Source organism: Notolepis coatsorum (assembly GCF_963971535.1).
Source record: "Notolepis coatsorum genome assembly, chromosome: 2".
NCBI classification, from domain to species: Eukaryota; Metazoa; Chordata; class Actinopteri; order Aulopiformes; family Paralepididae; genus Notolepis; species Notolepis coatsorum.
The window spans coordinates 37,788,933-37,814,714 of NC_140166.1; the positions used below are offsets into that span (position 1 = coordinate 37,788,933).

General features: G+C 45.3%; 1 protein-coding gene across 1 annotated transcript in view; it reads left to right on the forward strand.

Annotated features, from left to right (window-relative positions):
- LOC311224144 (electrogenic sodium bicarbonate cotransporter 1-like) overlaps positions 1 to 25,782 on the forward strand; it is a gene marked incomplete at its 5' end in the record, with an annotated part of 219,271 nt that overhangs the window by 67,794 nt on the left and 125,695 nt on the right. The window contains one exon of the mRNA XM_084309001.1: positions 613 to 748. Coding sequence (XP_084165127.1) covers positions 613 to 748 — 136 coding nt within the window. The remainder of the gene's footprint in view (positions 1 to 612; positions 749 to 25,782) is intronic.

A 25,782-nucleotide genomic window follows, 5' to 3' on the forward strand; every position in this document is an offset into this window, starting at 1 on the left:
TGAGGGGCCAATGGCAAGGGCCGGTTTGAGCAGCAGTGTAAGGGTGGTTGGGGCTAGCAGTGGGAATACTGTCACTGGGGGGACCCCCTCGTCCCCCTCGACCCCCCCTATACCTGGCTCGCAGAGTGACAGAGTGGGCGAATGAGAGCGGCCGTCATTTTCACCCAGGGCTTTAATGAGAGTTCAGCTCCCGGTCTCTGGAGTGCCGTGTTGGGGGGCCTATGTTGTGTGGCTGACCAGCTGTTATCTACACACCCAGCCCTCGGCACAGGAGCACACACCGGGCCAGCAGAGGTGGCAGAGGGTATCAGGAGGTCAGAGGGTATCAGGAGGTCAGAGGGTATAAGGAGGTCAAAAGAGTCGCAAAGATGTCCAACGACAACAACAACGGTCAGGAGGAGACCGAGAAGAAGGAGGACAAGGACTCGGAGGAGAGAGGGAACGGAGTGGTGGTGAAAATTCCACCACCTCCTCCTTCTCCTTCTCCTCCATCTGCTCCTCCCGAGAGCAACGGGATTGGCGCGGGGGACGAGGCCCAGCTCTTGCCCGAGCCCTCGCCGGACGGGCACCAGTGCCAACCTGTGAACCGCAGTATCTTCCCTCTCTCCCCAGTGTCGGCGGCGGCTGAGAGGATCCGCAGCATCCTCGGGGAGGAGGATGACGGCCCCGCACCTCCTCAGCTCTTCACGGAGCTGGACGAGCTGCTGTCTGTGGATGGCCAAGAGATGGAGTGGAAGGAAACGGCCAGGTAAGAGTGTCATCATCGCTCCCAGTGCTTCATTATCGCTCCCAGTGCTATATTAAGAGTGTCATTATCACTCCCAGTGGTATATCGCTCCCAGTGCTATAAAAGAGTGTCATCATCACTCCCAGTGCTTCATTATCGCTCCCTGTGCTATATTAGTCCAGTGGTTTATCGCTCCCAGTGCTCCAGTGGTTTTAAAATGTTAAAATGATCTATACAATGTCACTACCTGTTTAGTAGTCATTGGTTAATATCAAAAAGTGCTAGTCTGACTTGGCCATGTTTCAGGTTCTTTTTATTGTTGGGTGGGAATGGTTTCCTGAAGAGAAACTCGGCTATACTGCCCACAGAACAGTTGTGCCCATCCATGCTTTCTATGCGGTCAGTAGTGCTTAGGGCTTCTCAAACAGGCATATCCCGTACTGTATACTCCCACATGGACATTTATAATGTTGTAGATTGGCCCTCTCTTTTGAGAAGTATTGCATGATGACAGGTATTTCAGTGTAGTACCTGCGGCCAGTGCAGTCATCTGTAGCTGGGAAACAGCTTTCAAACCACTGTTTAAATCTCTCTTGCAAGACATTCTCTCTTCAAATGGGATGAGATGAAATGAGGGCTATGATTGTTTATTTTTTGTTTTCTGCAGTCAAGCTTTTTTCCCAACAAATTATTAATTATTTAAGAAATCTTTTTAAATTAAATGAATAGATCAACAAGGTGTTAAGTTTGAATCATAGTTTAATAGTGTGAACTGTTCAGTCTTTGAATCTTTCTTTCTTTCTTTAACTTTGAAGTTGCACATGTATTTAATTTTTTTATATATGTATTTGAGTGACACTGCCATAGAGTACTCTAAACGTATATTATTACTTCAATAACTTTGTCAGGGCAGATTTGTATTATTATTCGAATTCTGTTTACATTATAGTTTTTCTTTTGTAAAATGTAAATCCTACTCAAATAATACATTTCAGTATTCCTCATACTTATTATTATGGTACTTAATATTATTATTATTATTATTATTATTATTATTATTATTATTATTATTATTATTATTATTATTATTATTATTATTATTATTATTATTATTATTATTCTTAGGTCAGTTTCAAATACCTAAATCTAAAGGACTGCATAGATTAAGACACTGTGTCTTAATGTGTAATTCACTGCCTGCAGCGCCGGAACACCTGATGAATAAAAGATTCCACAAGTAGCCGGGTGGTGTTGGCTTTCTGCCGGGTGGTGTTGGCTCTCTGCCAGATCTTTTTACAGCCAAAAAAAACTGCCACAGAATAGCCTGATGCATAGCGTTGGCACGGAATCACTGCTCAGTACCAGTTGTTGTTGCTCATGTCTATGACCCAGAACATAAGCTGTAGCCCGCACAGCTTCCGGATGGAGCTCATCCATCTTGGATGTCCACAGGCCAGCTACACACGTGATTTCTTTTCATAGCCGCAGTTTGCGAAGACGCTCTGGGATAGAAATGTCCGCCTTGTACATATATATTCTCTGCTTCGAAGTGGTTATGCTTTGGCCCTCTTTCGAAGTGGGTTATGCTTAGAGTTTGGAATCAGGGCTGGTGGTCCATCGCCCTGCTCTAAAGATAAACTCTAAGCATAACCCACTTCGAAAGAGGGCCAAAGCATAACCACTTCGAAGCAGAGAATATATATGTACAAGGCGGAAGAGCCCTTCAGAGCTAAACCAATCAGAGAGGGTCTTAGCTGTACACGGGCTAGCCAATCAGAGAGCGTCTTCGCAAACTGCGGCTACGAAAAAAAATCATGCCAGCTACACTGAAACAGGGGTGTTTTAACCCTTTCACTACCACACTGTTTAATACCACACTGTCTGTAGTGTGGTAGTGAAAGGTTAACCATCTGTCGTGTGGTTGTGAAAGGGTTAACCCTTTGTCATGTGGCAGTGAAAGGGTTAACCGTATCTAGTGTGGTAGTGAAAGGGTTAACTTTCTGTCATGTGGTTGTGAAAGGGTTAGTTTCAAGTTCAAGTTTCTTTATTATTTGTCACAATAAAATACAGATATTTTACAATGACATGCTTGTTTCTGTATGAGCCCCTGAGTGTGCTTCATACAGTAAAAAACAAAGTAAGTAAAAAAGTAAGTAAGAGTAAGTAAAAAGTAAGTAAAGGGGAATATTCTATATTCAATATACATATATACAATATACAATACAGAGTAAAATGAGTAACAGTGAGGTACAATGCAGAAATGAGCTACAAAACTTAGGGTAACCCTTTGTCGTGTGGCAGTGAAAGGGTTAACCTTCTGTAGTGGTAACCCTTTGTCGTGTGGCTGTGAAAGGGTTAACCATTTGTCGTGTGGCAGTGAAAGTGTTAACCTTCTGTAGTGTGGTAGTGAAAGGGTTAACCTTCTGTCGTGTGGTTGTGAAAGGGTTAACCCTTTGTCACGTGGCAGTGAAATGGTTAACCTTCTGTATTGTCGCAGTGAAAGGGTTAACCATTTGGTAGTGTGGGAGTGAAAGGGTTAATAGATTAGATATACAATGTACAAGTGATTCAACTGGAATATATATATATAAATTAGTACTACTGAGTAATAATGCTAATCTGATGTATGTACAGCACGACTACAGTATTATTGTGTACACTACAGTGATACAAGTAAGGGATAATGTATGGCTAGGAGGTCATTGTCGCAAAATAATTGACCGACACAGAGTTTAAAATACAGAGGCGCCGCGCCGAGGTGTTTTAAACGGAGTGAAGGTCAATTATTTTGCGACAATGACCGAGTAGGCTATACATTATCCCGCTTATTACATGGCTAACTTACTAACAATATACCTAATTCATTTGACAAATCGCAGTTGTTCTGTGGCTCTGTCAGCCCAAATAAAGTGATTATTATTATCGCGCGGGCAGCAGCTCTGTTCTGGCTCCGCTGTGTTCGGGCTCCGCTCGGCGCTCCGCCCCCTGTCATCGCCGGCAGCAGTGTGTGTCAGTGGGCTTGATTGCCAACAGCTGCGCTCTGCGGTCATTATTGAAAAATCTGCGGTCATTATCGAAAAATAATGACCGCAGTCGGGGGGCTGTTGACCAATCACAAGCAAGCATTTCGGCGAATGTGAAAACGCCATGTAATAAGTATAAATAAATTATGGTAGTAAGTAGGGATGCCCCGATCACGTTTTTTGCCACCAATACCAATCACCGATCGTCTTGAGCCATATCGGCCGATACCGATCCGATATCGATCGTTTTTGATACATTTTTTTTTTTTAATTAATTTTATATAATTTTTTTTAAATAAAATATGTATATTATATAATCATACTTGTAGTTGTATTATCTGCGAGACATCACCACGACGCAACAAGTCAAAATGCTCGCTATCTGCAAACAGCTCCACTGTCTGTGTGTACTCGAGTAGCCTCCAGCTACGGCCAGGATTCTCCGGAGCTGCAGCTGGACCCTATTGATCACATTCAACATGCCCTCAGCTCGAATACGCATCAAATCAGTGTTATAAGACATTGATATCGGGAGCTATCTGTAGCTACTGCTAGCCGGCTATATAACGTTAAGACAACGCCTCAGTGAACTATTTAGTTTAATGGGACGTTTCGTTTTGAACAGTGAGCTAACGTAAGCTAACGCCAGATGATTAACACTTTAAGTGCCGAAAACGTGTTTAGGCGTCCTTCCCCGCCATGCTCAAGTTGCCGAGGACGCCGTAACTCGTCTTTAATATCAATATTTCAAAAATCTGTGATCGGAATCATATTTTCCATCCGCAGCCTTCACACACAGTTCTGAGCTCCTCTCAAATCTCTAGCGGTTCAAGAGCGCCATCTGGTGGCTGATCGGCAGAAGCGCCAAACAGGAAGTTATGTGGTTGAAGTGCTGATCGTCCATATTACTTCCGGGCACTCTCTATAGGTCCCGGGACTCGATCTCGACACAATACATAGCGATCCGTTGCCAATAACTCGATAAACAACATGATTTGGACGTATATACTATTATACAACCTGGAAATAGATCGCGTATTTCTACATCCCATAATAGGAATATTTCAGTTCCACGCTCATCGTCCAACGGCGCGAGGAAGATACGGTAAGATTCAGCGTTATTTTTGAACGTGTTTGATATAAACTGCTCTGATGATCATATCACCCACACTAGATGAATGATATAACGCTGCCCACGGAATTATAAACGATCCCCCGCCCATCTGGTCATCATCAGATGATACGTAGAAACTTCTAGAAGTACGTCCAATTGAAATTTTTGATCTCGCACAGATTCCTACCAAACTGTATTTCATCATCAATATAATGCATTTGGGGCTATAAATCACGTTCTGGAGAAAGCTGCAGAAAGAGATGAAAACATACTTATACTTTTTTTTTTTGATCAAATTTTTTTATTATTAATTACATGAAACAAGACAACACAATAACCACAGTAACAAAAAACATAACTTCACAGGAGAATAACAACCAATAATAATACAGAATAATACAGAATAATAAATTATAAAGACAAAAAGAAAAAGAAACAGCGTCCAACCTATCAAATATAGATGGCTACTTCAATAACAAAAGGTCTTCAAACATGCCAACCTTTCCCCACCTTTACAAAGTGGAGTGACTTAAAAGATTGTTTACGAGAGTGTTGCCGCAGATTTACTGTAGATAGCCTAGGTCCCTTACACATGTTCAAGACTGCCAAACTCGCAGAAGGTAAAGTGTAAGAAGAAAGAAAATCTTCCTCCAAGTTGGTTGACAGGTCAATCAGTCTGCCAATATTAGTCCCTTGGGGAGATGGCATGTGAATTGACATATAGCGCAGAATAGCTAAATATCAACCCCCCCTAAAATCCCCCCAGTCAAAGTTAAGAAGGACAAGACAAAAACCAAGACAGACAAGACATTTCCTCCTCCCCCTCCCCAGAGACCGCCGGACCCCCCCGATCAAGCGCCCCAACCCCGCTCAGCCACACAGGGCGGTCTTTACCTTCTCAGCTGCTGCGAACCACAGGTCAATGCCAGCCTGCCCTACCCCAATCACCCGAGCCGTGGATATCTCAAGATAAATCACATCCAATAGAGTTAGGGACCAGTTAATCATTGTAAGCTTCTCAGGCTCCTTCCATCTCATTGCTATAAGCTTCTTCGCTGCTGTGACGCCCGCTAGGACAACCCTTTTCAGTTGTACGGACGCGGGTAGTGTCGTTATATCGTTCAGGAGTAGCGTAACAGCTGTGAATGGGATAGTTAAGCCACACAGATCTGAAAGTTTGTCCGTTATTGACCTCCAGAAACGGGCCACTGGTGGGCAATCCCAATACATATGCATATAAGTGCCAGTGGCCTTTTGAGAGCACAAAGTGCACCGAGAGTCGGTTATCAGTCCCATAGCAAATAGCTTCCTAGGTGTAAGATAGGTCCTATGAATATAATTAAAATTAATTTGCTGGTGATTGGGGTTGCGGGAAGATAATGCCACATTTGCCCAAACATCATCCCAGTCAAACTCGGGGTCCAACTCCGGGATATCCACACGCCAGATTGTATCCAATGATACATTTTTATACGTGGATTGAATTAAGAGCGTATAAAAGTCTGAGACAAACCCTCTGGATGTCGTCCTGTCCACTATGAGCCTGAGGAAGGGGTGTGGGTGCAAAGCTTGAGCCCACGGTACGCCATACGCCCTCAGTGCTGACCTTAGTTGAAGGTAAAGAAAGAAGGACTCGCCGGGAAGATCATAAAATTCTCTTAAGTCCTGAAACGCACGGAGGCCGTTCTTATCATAAATATCCTCCAGAGTATGCACTCCCCTCCTTTGCCATTGAGGAATATTAACCGGCTTGTGCCCAACAAGTAATTGCTGGTTATTAAAAATTGGAGAGTCCAGGTGCCATGGGCATTTAACCCCACACGACCTCTGTACATTACGCCACGTTTGGATCACGTGAGTTATGATCGGTCCATACCTCAGCCGGCATTTCGAAATAGAGACAGTGGAGTACACTACATCCTGCAATCTTAGCGGAGATACCGCCGCCGCTTCTAAGGAGCGCCACGATACAGCCTCTACAGGGTCTAGCCAGCACATCAGAGGTCTCAGTGAAAAGGACCAGAAATAAAGTTTAAAATCAGGGATTGCGAGGCCCCCATCTTGTTTTCTACGTTGAGTAGTAGCCCTTTTGATTCTCGGGCGTTTGTTATTCCAGATAAACTTAGATACCATCGATTGTACCTTGCGCCAGTGGTCTATTGGAGGGGGCAGGGGGAGCATTGAGCTAATAAAATTTATCCTAGGCAGGATGTTCATTTTGATTATGGAAGCCCGGGCTTGTAAGGAGTTAGGAAGGGACGACCACCTGTCTAGATCCTGGCGTATTTTATCATAAGTACCCGTGAAGTTGTACTTAGTAGTTTGGTTCAGCGTGGGGAATATCTCTATGCCCAAGTATTTAAAATGTTCTACTATGGGGATATCAGCTGGTAGTCGTACCGCCTTGGCCAGCTCATTAAGAGGTAGGCAGGCTGATTTGTTCCAGTTAATCTTAAAGCCTGACAATTTACCAAAGTCGTCGATTATCCTCAATAATTTTGTGGCCGACCGGGAGGGGTCGTCCATGAAAATCAGCAGGTCATCCGCATAGAGAGCAATTTTGTGTGGAGTATTATTGACCATTATGGGGACGATGTCCTCCGATTGCCTAATAAATTGGGCCAAAGGTTCGAGGGAAAGCGCGAACAGTCCTGGGCTCAGAGGACAACCCTGTCTAGAAGATCTGGAGACTGGAAAGAGTGTGGAACAGTTTTTGCCTGTCAGTATCATCGCAGACGGCGAGGCATACAGGACTTTAATCATATAAATAAAACTCTTCCCAAGACCCATGACCTCAAGTACCTTCCACAGGTATGACCACTCAAGTCTGTCAAACGCCTTCATGGCATCCAAAGACAGAACTGTGGATGGAGTTGTATTGTCCTTACTGTTATCGATTACATGCAACAGCCTCCTAAGATTATCTGCAGCCAGACGCCCCGGGATAAAACCAGTTTGATCGCAGTGTACCAATACAGACATAAATCTCTGCAGGCGACGGGCCAGCACCTTGGCAAACACTTTTAAATCGGCCCCGAGAAGACTCAAGGGTCTATAGCTACCACAATCATTGGGATCTTTGTCCTTCTTGAGAAGTAAAGAAATCAACGCCATATTGACATCTCTTGAGAACTCCCCTTGTTCGATAGCGTAATTGATCATATCGAGCATCAATGGACCCAGTTGGTCCCAGAAAGCTAAATACACTTCGGGTGGAATACCATCCCAGCCTGGTGCCTTACCCCTCTGCATTTCAACAATCGTCTCCCTCAATTCCACGAGAGTAATCGGTCTCCCCAGTTCCTTGGCCTCTTCCTCAGAAATGTGGGGTATCTCAAGCCCGCCAATGAACGATTCAAATTTAGAGTCATCAAGATTACCCTCTGTGAGTAAAACTCTTTAAAAGTGTCATTGATCTTTTTCGAATCAGTAGTGACTGCACCCTGGCTCGTCCTGATCGAGGGGATATCCGAGAAATGATCATTTGAGCGTATTTTCATTGCCAATAGATGGCTAGGTCTGGAGCCGTGAAAGTAGTAATTTTGTCTTGTCCTATGTATCAAGAACTCAGACTGTTGTTTAAGTATGGAGTTTATTTCTTTTTTGACTATCTTACGTTGTGTGTTTAGTCGTTCACTATAGTTAGTTTGCAAGGATGCGTATAGGTCCGCATATAATGTTTCCAGTCCTTCTAGCTTTTTTGACCGGGATTTTCGCAAATTGGAGGCAAATAGTGTGACATGACCCCTGATAAATCCTTTCAATGCGTTCCACAGGACCCTAGGGTCTTCTACTGTGCCAACGTTGATCTGAAAAAATTCAGCTAGTTTACTCCTGAACTCAGAACAGAAGTCATCGTTCTTTAGCAAGGTCGAATTAAAACGCCATCTGGGAGATCTTGCGGAGAGCCTGCCAAAGGTTGCCGTAAGGAAAATCCCCTTGTGGTCTGAGAGAGCCAAGGGAACCAATGAGACATCGAAACTATCAAACATATTAGGGGACGCGAATGCATAGTCAATTCGAGAGAAGCTTTTGTGTCTGGCTGACAGGTGAGAGTAATCTTTGAGGGTGGGGTTGGATAAGCGCCAAAGGTCTGTGAGCCCCGTGTCCTGGGCCCACATCCTGAGGGCCTTAGAGGCCCGTTTTTGGTCGCTCGTTTCAGAGGGCCCGGACCTATCCATCTCCGCATCCCAGCACGCATTAAAATCGCCACCCACAATGAGAGCGTATCCATTAAGTTCCAACATATTCTTCGTGATTGTATTATAGAACGCTGAATCAAATGTGTTAGGAGCATACAATGCTATTATAGCCATCTTCCTATGCGAGAATTCAACTTTTGCTATAGTAATCCTTCCCTCCGTGTCCGACCATACATCCAGGACTTTGATATCAAGGTTACGTCTTGTAACTATGACGACTCCTTTCGTCTTATCATCGGCTGAGGATGAGGAGATAACGTGATATTGCCGATTTGCCAGTCTTGACACGTCACCTACCAATAAATGCGTCTCACTAAGGAGAGCAAGGTCAATATTTCTCCTCTTCAATAGCCAAAGGACACTGGCACGCTTGTGTGGGGCGTTAAGCCCTCCTGCGTTCCAAATTAAAATATTCAATTTAGCCATGGTCGAGCTTGTCTAAATGCGTAGAGAACATACCAGTGCAGCCAGGCTGAGTACAGAGGCGCTGATCCAGGCGGGCCCAGACGGTCAATCCCAGGAGTTCAGAGGAGGAACAATTACACACATATAAGACAACAGTACATAAAACACATAAAAATACCACCCCAGCTACAACCCCCCCTCCTTCTACTCTAAACCCTAACCCACCCGTCCTATTATAAGCCCTCCTATACCCACTCTCCAGTCCCCACCCTATGCCCCATCCACTGAGGATGGTCATCTTCCTATCACTTCCCACTAGAGACATGGATCCAATAAGACGCTCCCCACTCCAACCCCCCTCTAGATAAACCCCTGAGTAAACCCCCACTAGTCCAATAAACACAAATAATAATAAAAATAAAATTCAAATAAAGATATCGGTCGAAAACCACCTGAGCCTTGGCCCCAACATGAGACAACCATAATGGTAAAAATAGCCATTATTAAATAATAACTCCACATCAACCTGCAACCATCTATTTCCGAATCTGCGCTTCAACGTCGCAATGTTATAGCCCAAATGGGTACAGGAAAATTCAAAACAAAATTAAATTAAAGCATCCCAGCCGATAGTCTAAGGCAGGATCGGGTCACAGGTTAATTGTGCAAAATTGTGTGAACAATGTCAATTAAACAATGACAATAATAAGAAAGGGAAAAAAGGGGGTATGGTCAAAGTGCACCCCTGTAGCAGTCCCTCTGATCAGGCACAACGGCTGAAATGACATAACCTATGTAAGAAAAGCATTAAACACATTAATTAATCCGGGGATGGTAATAGGCAATATCTGACACAACCCGTTATCATCTATTGTTTCAATAAAGATATCGGTCGAAAACCACCGTGAGCCTAGGACTTAACATGAGATAACTTATAATGAAAAAAAAAAAAAAAAAAAAAAATTAAATATAGTCATTATTATATAACAACTCAACATCAACCCTGCAACCATCTATTTCGGAGTCTGCGCATTAACGACGCAATGTTATAGCACCAATGGACAAAGGAAAAATCCGAAACAAAATTAAATTAGAGTATACCAGCCGTTAGTCTAAGGTAGGATCGGGTTCCAGGTAAATTGTGCAAACAAATGCCATTTAACAACGACAATAATAAGAAGGGGAAAAAGGGGTTATGGTCAAAGTGCACATCTGTAACAGTCCCTCTGATCAGGCACAATTAAACACATTCATTAACCCGGGGATGATAATAGGCAATATCTGACAAAACCTGTTATCATATCTTGTTTATATACATATTCAACCGATCTTCTCCTACCGGAGCCCAAAGCTTAAAACAGCATGGATATAAAAATAACAGCATACAAGAATTTAGTTAAGGACCCGACCACCGTTGGATTGTGCGAGCCGATCACACTTATACAGCAACAACAACCAAAGTGCGTCACTATTAACGGGTCTCGAACTACTCCACGCAGGCGATAGACGCAGCCCGCTAGCTAGCCCGAGGCTAGCGCGTGAGCTAGTGATGAATCCGGATAGCACGTTAGAGTTTGTTATGTACATTGTTCAGCTAGCTCGCTAGCTTCCAAAGAGGCGATACACACGTACGATCATGAGGTCAGCATTAGCAAGTAACAGAAGTCATTGGGAAGTCCCGCTAGTTGGATGGGCAGTGGACAGTTAGAGTGTCTGGGCATGACAGCAAGTATTTGTGAATAGTCGGCCTAATCAATGTATATAGGCCCACACCGCCAAGTCACTCACCCGACATAGATATCAAGCAACCGTCTCGGGTATCCCCGCGAGATATTCCTTCGCTTTAGCCAACGACCAAAATGAACGCAGACCATCGACCTTCTCCAACACAGATAATTTCGCGGGAGCGAATAGCGTGGGCCTCAGGCCTAGTTTCCATAGCCTAGACAGGACCACCTTGTATTCGCCTCTCTGTGCTTGAACCTCCGGCGTAAAGTCTTCGAAAATGGCCACTTTGTGATCGCCAAGCCTCAGATTACCCCTTCTGGTACGAGCCGACCGCATGATGAGTTCTCTCTGCTGAAGCCTGTTCAGCTTGACTATGATGGGCCTCGGCTCTTTGTTCACGCCGGGAGAAAACCTGCCCGCCCTGTAGGCCGACTCACAGACAGGAGGCGAAGGGAGGACGTCAGTTCCTAGTATTTTCTGCAGCAGTTCGGGCATGGTCTCAGAGAGACGGCCTTCACCGCTGGCCTCCGGTACTCCAACAATCCTGACGTTGTGGCGTCTATCCCGGGACTGCATCTCCTCCATTGCCGACTGTAGTTTGTTGACTTCAGCCTGCCTAGCCAGCAGGGCGGACTCGAGACCCACCATCTTCTCGCCCTGTAATGATACCTCCGTCGTTAGCATGGCTAGTTCGTTAGCATTAGCCGAGGAGACAGCGTGCATCGACTCCATCTTGTCTATCAGCTGGACTACCGCCAGCCGTATTTCTTCTGATATCTCACGATGGAGGTTGACACAAAAATCCGCCAACACTTTCTTCTGTGCTTCAGCGAAGCATGTCTCAGAGTCTGCGTGTAGCTTGGTCATGACCAAGAGCACAGCTTCGCTTATCTCCCCGACACCGGGCGACGATGCGGCCAGGCCCGGTGGTGGTGGTTTGCTGGTTGGGGCGCTCATGGCTCTGGTTTCCACCCCCGTCATTGCAGAAAGTCGAAAAAAGTCGCCGACAGTAAACTAAACACGACGACCTAGCAAACAGATAAAAAAAACAAATAAAAATAAAATAAAGACTAATGGGGAGAAACGTATATTCAGCACGGTAGAAGGGAGCTCATGTGAAACACGTCTACTCCATGATCGCTCAGCTCCGCCCCCAAAACATACTTATACTTTAGACCATATTTTACTATGAATATGTGAATGAAAAAGTTTAACGTTGCTACACAATGAACAATACATATAGGACCTTGAATGGGCCCTAATAATGGCAATTTAGCAATAGAATTTAAAAAGTTATAGCCCTGCAAAGAAGGGGAACTTTTCCATAGACAAATAGAGCTGGCAAGGGATGGTATATCATGAATTTAGCCTTAGGCAATCAAAGTGTTAAAAAAAATGTAATCAAATTTTTTATTTTTTTTATTTTTTTTTGTGCAGTCCGGCCACTGAACTTAGAAGCAGGCCAGGACAGTGTTTCTAGTTGCAGCAGCGCAATAGTTAGATAACCTAGGTGGGGAACAACCAGGAGATCACTGCAACTCACACAAGTTGGAGAACTATCTCTCTCTCTCTCTCTCTCTCTCTCTCTCTCTCTCTCTCTCTCTCTCTCTCTCTCTCTCTCTCTCTTGCTCTCACACACACACACACAAAAGGAGCCGCATGTGATTGGTGGAGGCGGGACCCTTACAAAAAACTGTTGTTGCTAATCATTGACATGCTAGCCTGTAATAATCCCCCCCAGAAAAATCTACTTTGCATTTGATATATTGCAAATATATGCCATCACACACACTGGCATTTAAAGGGTTAGAATTATAAAATTAATATGGTGTTATGATCAGGGCTGAAGTTGAATAAAAGATTGTATTATTTTCAATCTGACATTACAAAAAAACTGAAAATCCATCAAAATCAGTGTTGTTGCTAATCATACATATGCTAGCCTGTTTTTTAACAATAATTTGTGATGCCATCACAAACACTGGCATTTAAAGGGTACAAATAAAAGTAATGCCTGCACCAGAATGCAGGAAATGAAGTCTTTGTAACAAGACATTTCCTGGTTTAAAGGCAACCAACTTGTGTTCAGCTTTTCTCTGATTGGCCGCGACCCCCCGCCCCCACGCGGCAGGCAAGCGGCAGCCGTCCCACGTCCCAAATGAAATCCAAGGAGCAAGCGGCAGCAGTGGAGGACGCAGGCTGCTGACTGATTATGAAATGCGCGGAGCATAATGTTGAGGCAGATTCAAGCGTCACTGTACATCACTTCTGAAGTATAAACAAACTAGGTTATTATGTTTCGCGTTTTTAACGCTGACTGATTATGAAATGCGCGGAGCATAATGTTGAGGCAGATTCACGCGTCACTGTACATCACTTCTGAAGTATAAACAAACTAGGTTATTATGTTTCGCGTTTTTAACGCTGACTGATTATGAAATGCGCGGAGCATAATGTTGAGGCAGATTCACGCGTCACTGTACATCACTTCTGAAGTATAAACAAACTAGGTTATTATGTTTCACGTTTTTAACACTGACTGATTATGAAATGCGCGGAGCATAATGTTGAGGCAGATTCACATGTCACTGTACATCACTTCTGAAGTACTGTACCTTACTGTACCTCTGCTTGCGCCTACAGCACAGCAGGTAATGGCGTTAATCAATGAAACATGCAAATTGCTCTGTGCTGGCACAAAAGCTTGCACGTTCGTCGACATGTCTGCTGCATATGTCCTTGTTGTTTTCAACACAGATAATCTCCACGTGCTTGTTGTAGAGAGGTGGAGTCGAGGCGCCGCTTACTTTCGTTTCATTGGAATGGTGGCGCAAGATTTTGGAGGCAAAGAAAAATAAAAAGAATTTATATAAACTTCGATATTTTTGTTTTATGTTCGAAGCTTGTGCCATCGAACGAAGCTTCGGAGCTTCGGAGCTTCGAAGTATTTAAGACAGCCCTAGTAGTAAGCCATACTGGCTAGTGGTATAACTAGTAAGAGTAGGTAAGGGATATATACAGATATATGCATACAGGTATGCAAACAGTAATATATGCATGTACTGTATATTCAGCCTGGTGTGGATAAATAGATCATATGGATAATATGGTTATAATATGGAGACTCAAAATCTGAACAAATCAAACCTTGAAGTATGCTAACTGTTGATGATGATATTGTCGGGCGAATCCAACAATTGGCAGTGTTAGTGGGTGGGAAGCTGGTGGGGTATGTGTACTGGTCGCTGTAAACTGCGACTCCTACTGGTCGGTCGGGGCGCCTGTTCAGCAGGGAGGCGAAATAGCGTGAACCTCTGCACGCGTTACGTTCCCCCAGTGAAACTCCTCGCTGTCAGGTGAAAAGAAGCGGCTGGCGACTCCACATGTACAGGTGTGCGTTGGTGATTTAAAAGCTGGTTGCACTGTGTTTTAATGACGCCACGTATAAATGTTCCCTCGCGTGCGCACAGACTAAAGACTTTGATTGATTGCCTCTAGGAATGGAATGTAACACATTCCATTCACACGTTTTGTGTGAATGTATCTGAGAACGTATTTGAACACACCTGACGACCTGCGCTATTGTTATGCAAAGTAGCCATGTAGGTACTTGGCGAGTTGGCACATCAGTCGAGTGCAGCGCATTCCTGTGTGCATGTGCGTGCGCGTGCTTCTGCTCACAGAGCCGCTTTCTCTGCGTGCAACCCCGTCCCATGAGCAACGCACCCCTGCACATGTATCGGAGGAGGCATGTGGTGGTTCTACACCCTCCCCAGGTCGACAGGGGGCCAATGCGCACAACGACCAGGAAGGGAATTGGCATAACGACTAAATTGGGATGGGTGAAATATACAGAAAGCCCAAAAATAAATAGAATAAAAAATGATAGTGTCTGATGTAGGGTAGGCAGCTAATTCACGTTTAGGGAACTATCATTTTATTATTAAATGCTAATATTACAGCTCTTTTGAGAATGAACCGGAAAAGATGGAAAGTGACAATGGGGGCCCTCACTGGTCCCTGGCTGTGTTACAGTAGGTGTTACAGTAGGTGTTACAGTAGATGTTACAGTATGTGTTACATTCGGTCACATTGTGCCTGGTGGTGTTACAGTAGATGTTACAGTAGGTCACATTGTTACAGTAGGTTATACAGTAGGTGTTACAATAGGTGTTACAGTAGGTGTTACAGTATGTGTTACAGTACACTAGGTGTTACAGTAGGTCACATTGTGCCTGGTGGTATTACAGTAGGTGTTACAGTAGGTGTTACAGTAGGTGTTACAGTAGATGTTACGGTAGGTGTTACAGTACAGTAGGTGTTACAGTAGATGTTACGGTAGGTGTTACAGTAGGTGTTACAGTAGGTCACATTGTGCCTGGTTGTGTTACAGTAGATGTTACAGTAGGTGTTACAGTAGGTCACATTGTGCATGGTGGTGTTACAGTAGATGTTACAGTAGGTGTTACAGTAGGTCACATTGTGCATGGTGGTGTTACAGTAGATGTTACAGTAGGTGTTACAGTAGGTGTTACAGTATGGTCACATTGTCCCTGGCTGCAGGGGTGTTTAAGGGCCTCCCTTTCTTAATATAATGCTAGATATGAACTATGGGTAACCCCTAAACAGCCATTGGTTGCTGAACCCTACAGTAGTCTACTTACCAGCCAGCCAATGACATGAGTGGCACAAATATTTTTGCATAATCCCATGGGACGCCCCTGGGGACATATTCCCCACCTACTCTGGTTCCGTTTGTTCAGCAAACACAATCTCTGCGCTAATTCATATAATTATAAATCTGTGTGTAACTATCATTTTATATATATATTAGGGCTGTCAGTTTATCGCGTTAATTAGATTAATTAATTACACAGCAAATTATCGCGTTATGAAAATTAACTCAAAATTAATAAAAAACATTATTTAAATTATTATTTATTTTTTTATCTCATTCATTCCATAAGAACGTAGAATATACATTTACAGACTTTTTTTTTTATATGGCCCATTTGCATGTATCTGATTCTAGGGACATCTATGGATCTCAGGGAATGTATTCCCAGTGTCAGAAATACTGTGTCTGTTACTAGGCTTGAGTAAATTGTAATGAACCAAATGAGAATATCAATTAAATAATTTTTTTTATCTTTGACTGTGAATAACACCATGCTAAAATTGACCAGACCTGAAAAATCTAAGCAAATGAATAAATGGAAGATGATTAAACAGAAGGTTTTCTAGATACAGTACTGAATTCTGCCATCTGGACACATGCCATTTGAAATATGATTATAGAATATAGAATATCAGGCCTAAAATGGTTATGCGATTAAAATGCGATTAATTCGATAAATTAATTACAAATCCTGTAATTAATTAGATAATTTTTTTAATGGCCTGACAGCACTAATATATATATATCGTTATTAAAGTTAGTGATATGGGTAACCAGTGCAGCAAAGCCTGAAAGAGTGCCCCCTGCTGAACCTACTCATGTAATACAAGCATGCGTTGAAGCAGGGCAGGAGGCTGGCTGGACAACAAGTGCCATGATTAAACTCTGAGTGGGAACTAGAGGCGTTTCCACTCCCTGTTGCAGATTGTAACTGCTCCTCGGGGACCTCACTTACCCCCATCACTTCCCCACTGAGGACTTGTCCTGAATATAGACTGTCTGAATATAGGCCGTCTTCTTAACCAAGAAGAGTTGAGTGGAGTCAGAATATAGACCGTCTGGTTCATCAAGAAGTGTTGAGTGGAGTCAGAATATAGACCGTCTGGTTCATCAAGAAGTGTTGAGTGGAGTCCGAATATAGACCGTCTGGTTCATCAAGAAGAGTTGAGTGGAGTCCGAATATAGACCGTCTGCTTCACCAAGAAGTGTTGAATAGAGTCCAAAATATATGCCGTCTTCTTAACCAAGAAGAGTTGAGTGGAGTCAGAATATAGACCGTCTTCTTAACCAAGAAGAGTTGAGTGGAGTCAGAATATAGACCGTCTTCTTAACCAAGAAGAGTTGAGTGGAGTCAGAATATAGACCGTCTTCTTAACCAAGAAGAGTTGAGTGGAGTCAGAATATAGACCGTCTTCTTAACCAAGAAGAGTTGAGTGGAGTCAGAATATAGACCGTCTTCTTAACCAAGAAGAGTTGAGTGGAGTCAGAATATAGACCGTCTGCTTCACCAAAAAGTGTTGAATAGAGTCCAAAATATAGGCCGTCTGGTCCTCCAAGTCCACCACCAGTTAGAAGGACGGAATTCAGACGACTGAAAAAAAGGACGACTAATATTTATGACGAAATATTATATATATTTATATTTACCAAGAAAGTGGTAAAGAACAAACGACTACAGAACCAGATGAGTCCATGTGAGTTCAAGTGAAACTAATGTAATTGGCAACTTGGAGGATGGTGTTTTACCGGAGGAGTGGTCAAACATTGTTGAATGTGTGTCTTTGTGTCAACAGAGTCGGCATTGAAATGAATGCTAAGGCTAGGAAAACACCAGGGCCCTCATTTATTAATGGTGCGTACGCACAGATATGTGCGTAACCCGTGCGTACGATCATTTCTAAGCAAAGTGTGGGACTTATCAATTTGAATGTGTGCTTGACTTTGTGCGTATATCTACGCACAGCTCAGAGCATGCGTACCTGGCGCCCAGCGGTAGAATATGAAGACTACAACGCGGAAATAAGCTTCCATGCATTAGTTTCAACACTGGCGTGTTCTGTATGACCCGTAATTCATTATAGTTAATTGTAAAATAGCTACAGTAGTGTAATTATAACGGGCTCACGCGCGAACAAGAGGTTGGCCTGCTTGTTTGGCACGGGGGGCAGACGCAGAACACCCACCTCCAAACGCGATTAAATATTGTTTAAAATAAAAAGCGAAATACTATTATTTTGTGTGTCATGTTTCCAAATAAGATTGGTCACAACGAAATGCTTTCTACTTCAATTTGTTGGTTAGAATAGATGACCTCTGTTGAAACTTCACTGAGACTAACACAGTCTATTTGTGAGCTCCCGCACAGACGTGATAATAATAATATAATAATAATAATAATAATAATAATAATAATAATAATAATAATAATAATAATAATAATAATAATAATAATAATAATAATAATAATATAATAATAATAATAATAATAATAATAATAATAATAATAATAATAATAATAATAATAATAATAGCTTCATTTTATATAGCGCCTTTCAAGAGACCCAAGGTTGCTTTACATAGGGGGGGGAAATAACAAAGTAACAAACATAGTGGACAGACACAACATATAGATATGAGGATGGAATTCAAGTTCGCGTTTTTATTGATCACATAGGCGTAGGCTACATGGCAGTGAGATTCATTGTTCTTGTACTCTCGTATTATTGTTATAGTATATGCTATTGTCAAGAAGGAAGTACATTATTTTCAATCGTGGCTTTAATTCGTATAGCCGAGAAGCAGTCTCCTATCAGCTTCATTAATCCCGACTCATCTCAGCCACAGCATAACTGAGACCGGCTATGGAAACAAATCATAAATAGACTACTGTAAATAAAATAGCCTAGGATGGGCTATAGCAGGGGTTCCAAACCTTTATTCCCCAGAGCCCCACGATTCCTTGGAGACATAGGAATATGATATGATATAAAGGTATACTGGTCCGTCAGCGAGGAGATAGCCCACAGCGGATAGCCATTAAATGCCATTTGAGAATATAGGCTATTAAGGCAAAACGACGGCCTATAGCCTATACATATTATTTAATGTTTTTATTAGCGTAAAGATACAAGGACAACAGTTATATTAACTGTAACTGAGGGGTACAATTCCCTGACTGTATTGATAAGTATGGTATCATTAAACCACTACCGCTTGATGTACTTTAACTTCTGGCCATCCAGTACACGATATCTAAGTATGATGAACACTTTCCCACATATGAAATCAGGTCCACACAAATATAACAGGCGAAGGTTTAATATAGCAAAAGGTATATACAACATTCACTTAATTACATTTATGATTTGAATGCACTTGTAAGGCAAATGAGTATTCGTAGGCAAATCAACACTGAATGTCCAATCTCTGGTTACGCAGGAAGCAAGTATACAACCTGGTTCTTTAGGGAAACTATAGCGATGGTACTTAAGGATTATAGCGGGATACTAAAGGGGTCCTGCTGGTTGTAAGTCAGTAAGGGGGGGGGGGTTTGGAGAGCCGTCAGCTGCATCCCATCTGGCCAACGATTCCTGGGGAGAATTCAGGTACAGAAAACAGTGCCCGCAGGATCTTGATCCACAGATGAATACACTTGGGCCCTCTTGTAGACGGTAGCTGTAGGTCCACAACGAAGGAGAAGCGAGGCGGCCTCGGTCTGGGTTGAGCGCCGTCTCACCTGGGCTCCTCTCGGGGGTAATTCCAACACTCACTGGCGTTGGCTGTTATCCGCTCCACAAATCAAAGCACCCAAAGCAAATAGATATTCCATGCCGTATAGGCTCAGCAGTCGTCCGGGTAGGTAATCCAATGTGCAGGTCCACTCGTCCTCGCCCAGAACTCCTCGGATGAAAGCACCACGCGTGGTCTGCCCAGCTTGGTTAAGACTCTAGATAACGCGAGGAAACGATGGGGGTGCTGCTCACTTTAGAACTCTAACCGAACGATGCACCATACATAATAGACTATTATTAACTTAATAGAAATACGTCCCACTCGACGGTACAGTGCCAAACTATGACAATTCAGCTATGAATTTACACGAGGTCTCAATGCCTATTCTGGGGCCAAAATAGGCCATACTGCACCACACGTGGGTCGTGGGTGAGGCTTCACGTCTGTTACTAGGTTGGAGGGTAAAGAACTAATGGACTAAAAGGAAGTTCTACTTTACTTGCGCCCTATTTATATGCACGGTGAACAAATAGTACCATTCGTATTTCGGTAGCCGTATTCCTACGCGGAACCGGGGCTAGTTGGGACATGTTCGTCGGCACTATTGAACTTGACTCAAGGGGCCTGTCTGCTGGCGCCAGGTTCTTGTCCAATGAGAGAATGAACTATTATGGGCTGTAGTAGACTAAAGGGATATTCAGTGTATATGTACAAAGAATATACAAGGGATATCAAACGATATACAAATACTATTAAATATATATCCATAAATAAATATATATATTCGGTTTAATCTGATCCTTCACAACAGCCGCCCCTTAATTAGTCCCACCTAATTAGCTAAGCAGAGACAGATTAACCGCACTGTCTACCACTCAAGGTCCGCTGTAAGGGTCAGTCAACTCACAAAGTCATGGGGTCATGGTCGTCATCGATAGTGTCTGGGAGTCTTGGCAGTTCTATTAGCCTCGCCACGGGTCGTGTGTAAGTTCGCCCTTGGACGAGCACTTCAGCTGCTCGGACCTTGCCATCGGCACCGGTGATCACTTTGCTTACGCGGCCAGCCGGCCACATAGCTCTGGGTAGTGACTGGTCGATAATCATGACGACTGTTCCTTCTGTCAAATTGTCTCTCTCTTTTACCCACTTCTGGCGGGTCTGTAGAGACGGTAGATAGTGGAGTAGGAAGCTATTCCAAAACTTGTCAGCCAGTACTTGACTGTACCTCCACATTCTTCGGCCGTTCGCTTCTTCAGGCCTGTACATTGTCTGGGGTAGCGCGGGGTCCAGCCGCCCCATCAAGAGTGTGTTGGGGGTGACTGGGTCGACATCTGCTACATCACTTGAGACGTAACCGAGGGGCTTGGAGTTCAATACTCCCTCGATCTCCGTGAGGACTGTCATTAGGACTTCTTCCGCCACAGTCTGGGCCCCAAGCACGGCGTACAGGGCTGTCTTTATAGAACGTACTTCTCGTTCCCAGGTTCCACCGAAGTGGGGTGCGTTCGGGGGATTAAACTGGAAGTCAATCTGGGATGGAGCGAGGTGGGTCTTAAGTTCTGGGCCCATAGCTTGGAAGCTCTCTCTCAGCTCTCTTTCTCCGCCTTTGAAGTTTGTCCCGTGATCAGACAACAATGTAGACGGTTTTCCTTTCCGCGATGTGAATCTTCGGAAGGCCATAAGGAATGAGTGTGCTCATGGTTGGAAGGAGTTCGATATGTATCGCTCTGGTGGTCATGCATTTGAATACAATACCCCACCGCTTCTCGGTTCCTCTTCCTTTCTTTATATACAGCGGGCCAAAACAGTCCATGCCTGTGGAGTGAAAGGGCTTGTCGCCGAGTCGGAGGCGACAGGGAGGTAGGTCAGCCATCCGGGGTATGCTGGGCTGCGCGCGCCACTTTCGGCAGTCTAGACAGGTTCGCTGGAAGCGTCGCACTGCTTCTCTCCCTTGAAGTATCCAATAGCGACGTCTGATCTCCGCGAAGACTCTCTCTGCTCCTGCGTGGTGCACATCCTCGTCGTATTTCTTTATGATCAGCTCTGTGACCTTGTGTCGGCTGTTCAAGACTATCGGGTACTTAACGTCATCCGGTAGGTCGGGGGCTCTCCGCAGACGACCACCCACTCTGATGAGATTATGGGCGTCACTCTCGGGTGCCAGGTGGAGCAGTCTGCTGTCTGATGGGACGGGCTTTCCTCCCTGTAGACAGTCTAGCTCATCGGGGAACGAGTCTCTCTGGGCTCGTTGTAGTAGAAGAAGTTCTGCTTCTTCGTAGTCAGCTGCTGAAATGTCAGTGGTGGGCTGAATCTCTGGGTGGTGCCACAGGAATGTCTTTATCTGCGCACTCTGTAGGGTGAGGCAATCATCTATGTTGGGGTCTGTGGAGGCGACTGTGCTCAATCCACAGAACATAGGTTTCTTGTTTTCAGCCTCCTCTTTACTCGCTTCCCGTGGGGTGGGCGTAGGCCACTCTTCTTCCGGGAGCTTGAGGAACTCTGGTCCGTCACTGTAGATGTTGTGACGGGTGAGGTCATCTAGGGACATTCCCCGGGTGATGACGTCAGCTGGGTTGTGTTTGGTGTCCACATACCGCCAGCTTGCTGCTTCTGTTAACTCTTGAATCTCTGTGACTCTGACTCCCACGAAGACCTTGTATCTGCATGAATCAGACTTGATCCATGTGAGTACTGTCGTAGAGTCTGACCACAAGATTGTTCTTTGCACCGGGATGGTGAGTTCACGTTGGATTAACGTGGCTAGATGCGCTCCTGCTAGGGCTGCGCAGAGCTCTAGACGCGGGATAGATTGTTGCTTTCGTGGGGCTATTCTTGAGCGAGCCAGGATGAAAGCGGTGTGTATCTCTCCTCCCTTCTCTTGGGCACGCAAGTAGGCCACAGATCCATAGGCTACTTCGGAGGCGTCGCTGAAGACGTGTAGATCCATCTTGCATGTCTCTGGCCTCACTGTGGGTGGGAAGTAGCTGCGGCGTATGTTGACGCCTGGGAGTGAGCGGAGTTCCGTCTCCCACTCTCTCCATGTGGAGGCAAGGTGTGCGGGTATTGGGTCGTCCCAGCCCTGGTCCTTGTCCCATAGTGCTCGTACAATCATCTTTGCCCTGGTGGTGTAAGGTAGAATACATCCCAACGGGTCATATTGTCTGGCGAGTGTTCTGTACACACTCCGTCTGGTGGTCGGTATCGCCGTCGACCTTCCCTGCTCCGTGGTCAGGGGTTTGTGTCTATAGTGGAGCGAGTCTGTTTTGAAGCGCCAGACTAGTCCTAGTGTCATTTCTTGGGCTTCTCCTGGGATGGTCGCCATCCAGGTCTCGCTACTGGCTGCCTTGTCCGCGGGGGAGAGGCTGCGCAATACTTGCGGGTCGCTGCTGGCCCACTGCCTGAGATCAAAGCCGCCTTTGATCAGGGAGGCGCGTAGCTTGAGTAGGAGAGCCTCGGCTTCTTCTTGGGTCGAAACGCTTTGTAAACAGTTGTCCACGTAGAAACTGTTCTTCACACTGTGTCGGACCTCTTCATCTGCTGCTGGGTCCTCTGCGACGTGTTTCTGCAGTGCAAATGTAGCACAGCACGGGCTGCATGTGGTTCCGAAGGGGAGGACTTCCCATTGGTAGATGGCTGGGTGCTCATCTCCGATCCTCTCTCTCCATGGTAACCGCAGTAAGGGCTTCTCCTCTGGGGAGAGGCTGCGTAATACTGGGGGGTCGCTGCTGGCCTGCTGCCGGAGATCAAAGCCGTCTTTGATCAGAGAGGCGCGGAGCAGCGCACGGCGTCGCCAGTCAATCTTCTTTACGTGTCCCGCTGTGATTAGCTTCTCAATCTCAGTGCGGTACACACTCTCTTGAGCGGGGTCTTTGGCTAGGCGCCGCTCTGTGTTCAATAGATACCGCTCCGTAGCTTCTTTCGTGGCGTGAAAGGTGGGCATTCCCTCTCGCCTCAGGAGTGGAGTTGCGTATCTCATCACTCCGCCGACTGTGACTCTCTTTGTCCCTTGCTCGAGGAGGTTTATGGCGTAAATGTCTTCTTTAGAACGAATGTCTTTCTTTTCGTTCTTAAAGGGCATTGTCTCTAGTGTCCATAGCCTCTCGACATGCTGCAGGAGAGTGGTGTCTTCTTCTGTCACTCTGGAGTGGAGGCAGCTAGTGGCTGCTGTTCGGTTGAGAGATTTAGCGAGGGGGCCTTGTAGTGTCCATCCTAGGCGGGTCTCGACTGCTGCAGGACAGCCTCTGGGTCCTGTATGGACCCGGTCTATCGGGACTATGAGGTCTGCATGGTCGGAGCCTATCAGCCGGGTCGGGGTTGCGCCGTCTATGAGCGGGATAGGTAGTTGACGCAGGTGCACATATTTATCCATCAGCTTGGCGATGGGGTAGGTGTACTGTGATAGTCCTATTTCTTGGCTGGTGAAAGCATTTGTAATCCTATACCGTCTCTCTGGCTGCCCGCTTGCTGCGATAGTGAAGGAGACATTCTCGCCTTTTATCGTCTTTAAATCTCTTCTTATTGTCCGAATCGTCATCTGGTTCTCGCTCCCCCGCAGTCCCAGCTGGGCCGCAGCGGATGCGAGGAGAAGGGTCTTCTCTGACCCGTCATCAAGGACGGCGTAAGTGTCCATGACTTTATCTTGGTGGCTCAATGTTACACGGACTACCTTTAAGAGCACCTGGGCGCCGCTGCTGCTGGCGGGGTCAATGTACATGACACTTGCCTTTGTGCTGCTCGATGGTACAGGTGCAGGCTTTCTTCTGTTACTGTCGTGTAGGACATCTAGGTGGGCTCCGTCACACCGACTGCACCTCTTCTTTAGGCGGCACTCGGCTGCCATGTGACTGCGCGCACATCGGTAACAGCGCCTGTTGGACTTTATCCATTGACTCACTTCTTCTGCATTCATCTTCTTGAACAGGTCACATTGTGACAGCCAGTGTTCCTTCTCGCAGTACGGGCACACCATCTTCCACTTCTCTTTTCTCGAGGGGGTACTGTGGTTCTTACTGCTCGGTACTGATTCTGATTGGTGCATGACAGTCACTGATCTTCTTCCATCGTTTACATTTACATTTACATTTAGTCATTTAGCTGACGCTTTTATCCAAAGCGACTTACAAGTTCTGTACGACAAGCCATCAGGAAGAGCACAACTCTATCAGCTGAGTAACAATGTTCATCAAAGTGTTGAGTGCTACAGTGTAGGTTAGTTTATTAGGACAAGTGCATGACAGTATGGTTAGTTAGGGTTAGATTTTTTTTTTTTTTTTTTTTTTTTTTTTTATTCAGATAATGGTTGAAGAAGTGAGTCTTTAGTCGACGGCGAAAGATTGGACGTGTTTACTCTCCTAGGTCCCTCTCTGGAGCTTGGTGTGCTCCGCACGAATGTATCCAAGCGTAGGCTGCTGACTTCTCTCGCCAGGAAGTCGGCTAAATCGAGGAGGGATGGTTCGGGACCGTTAGGATCACGGTGGTCTCTTTGCCGCCTAAATCGCTCTTGTCTGGCGGGCGGCAGCTTCTCTAAAATCCTCTCGACGTTAGAGTTGGCGTATAGCTCGTGCATACCCTTTTCTCGTTGCGCTCCCAGCATCCCTACCAGGGACTGCACTTTTATAGACAGGTCGTCTAGTGAGCGATTGTCTGTTGCTGGGGGTAGGCGGTCAATATGCCTTATCTCTTGGATTACGTAATCCCATATACGTCCATATCTCTGGTCCAGCGCTGCTAGAGCCGCGGTGTATGGGGTCGTAGAGGTGGCATAGGCTAGCGCTATATTGTGCGCTCGGGGTACTTTCAGGTGCTTCAGTAATATTGCATACTTGTGGCGTTCGTCAACGACATCCACCATCATTGTCTCTAAGCACATCCGGAGCTCCGTGTACTGTGCTCGATTCTCATGGGTGAAGTCTGGAAACGTCGGTGTGCCAATGTATGACGCCGTGGATGGCTGGCACATCGGTGAGCGTTGGGAGAGAGGCCTCCTAGGCGAGTCTCCTCTTGCGCCTCTCTGTGGGCTGGTACCGGCAGGGTACCATGGCCCGCTGGTCCAGGTGCTGTTCCTCGGGGCTGGTCGTGCGTCATGCTCACCCGTGAATAGAGTCGGGGGTCTGTAGCGCAGCGCCGCGGGGGTATAGCCTGGGCTGTACTGGACCTCCTGGTCCGGTGGAGCA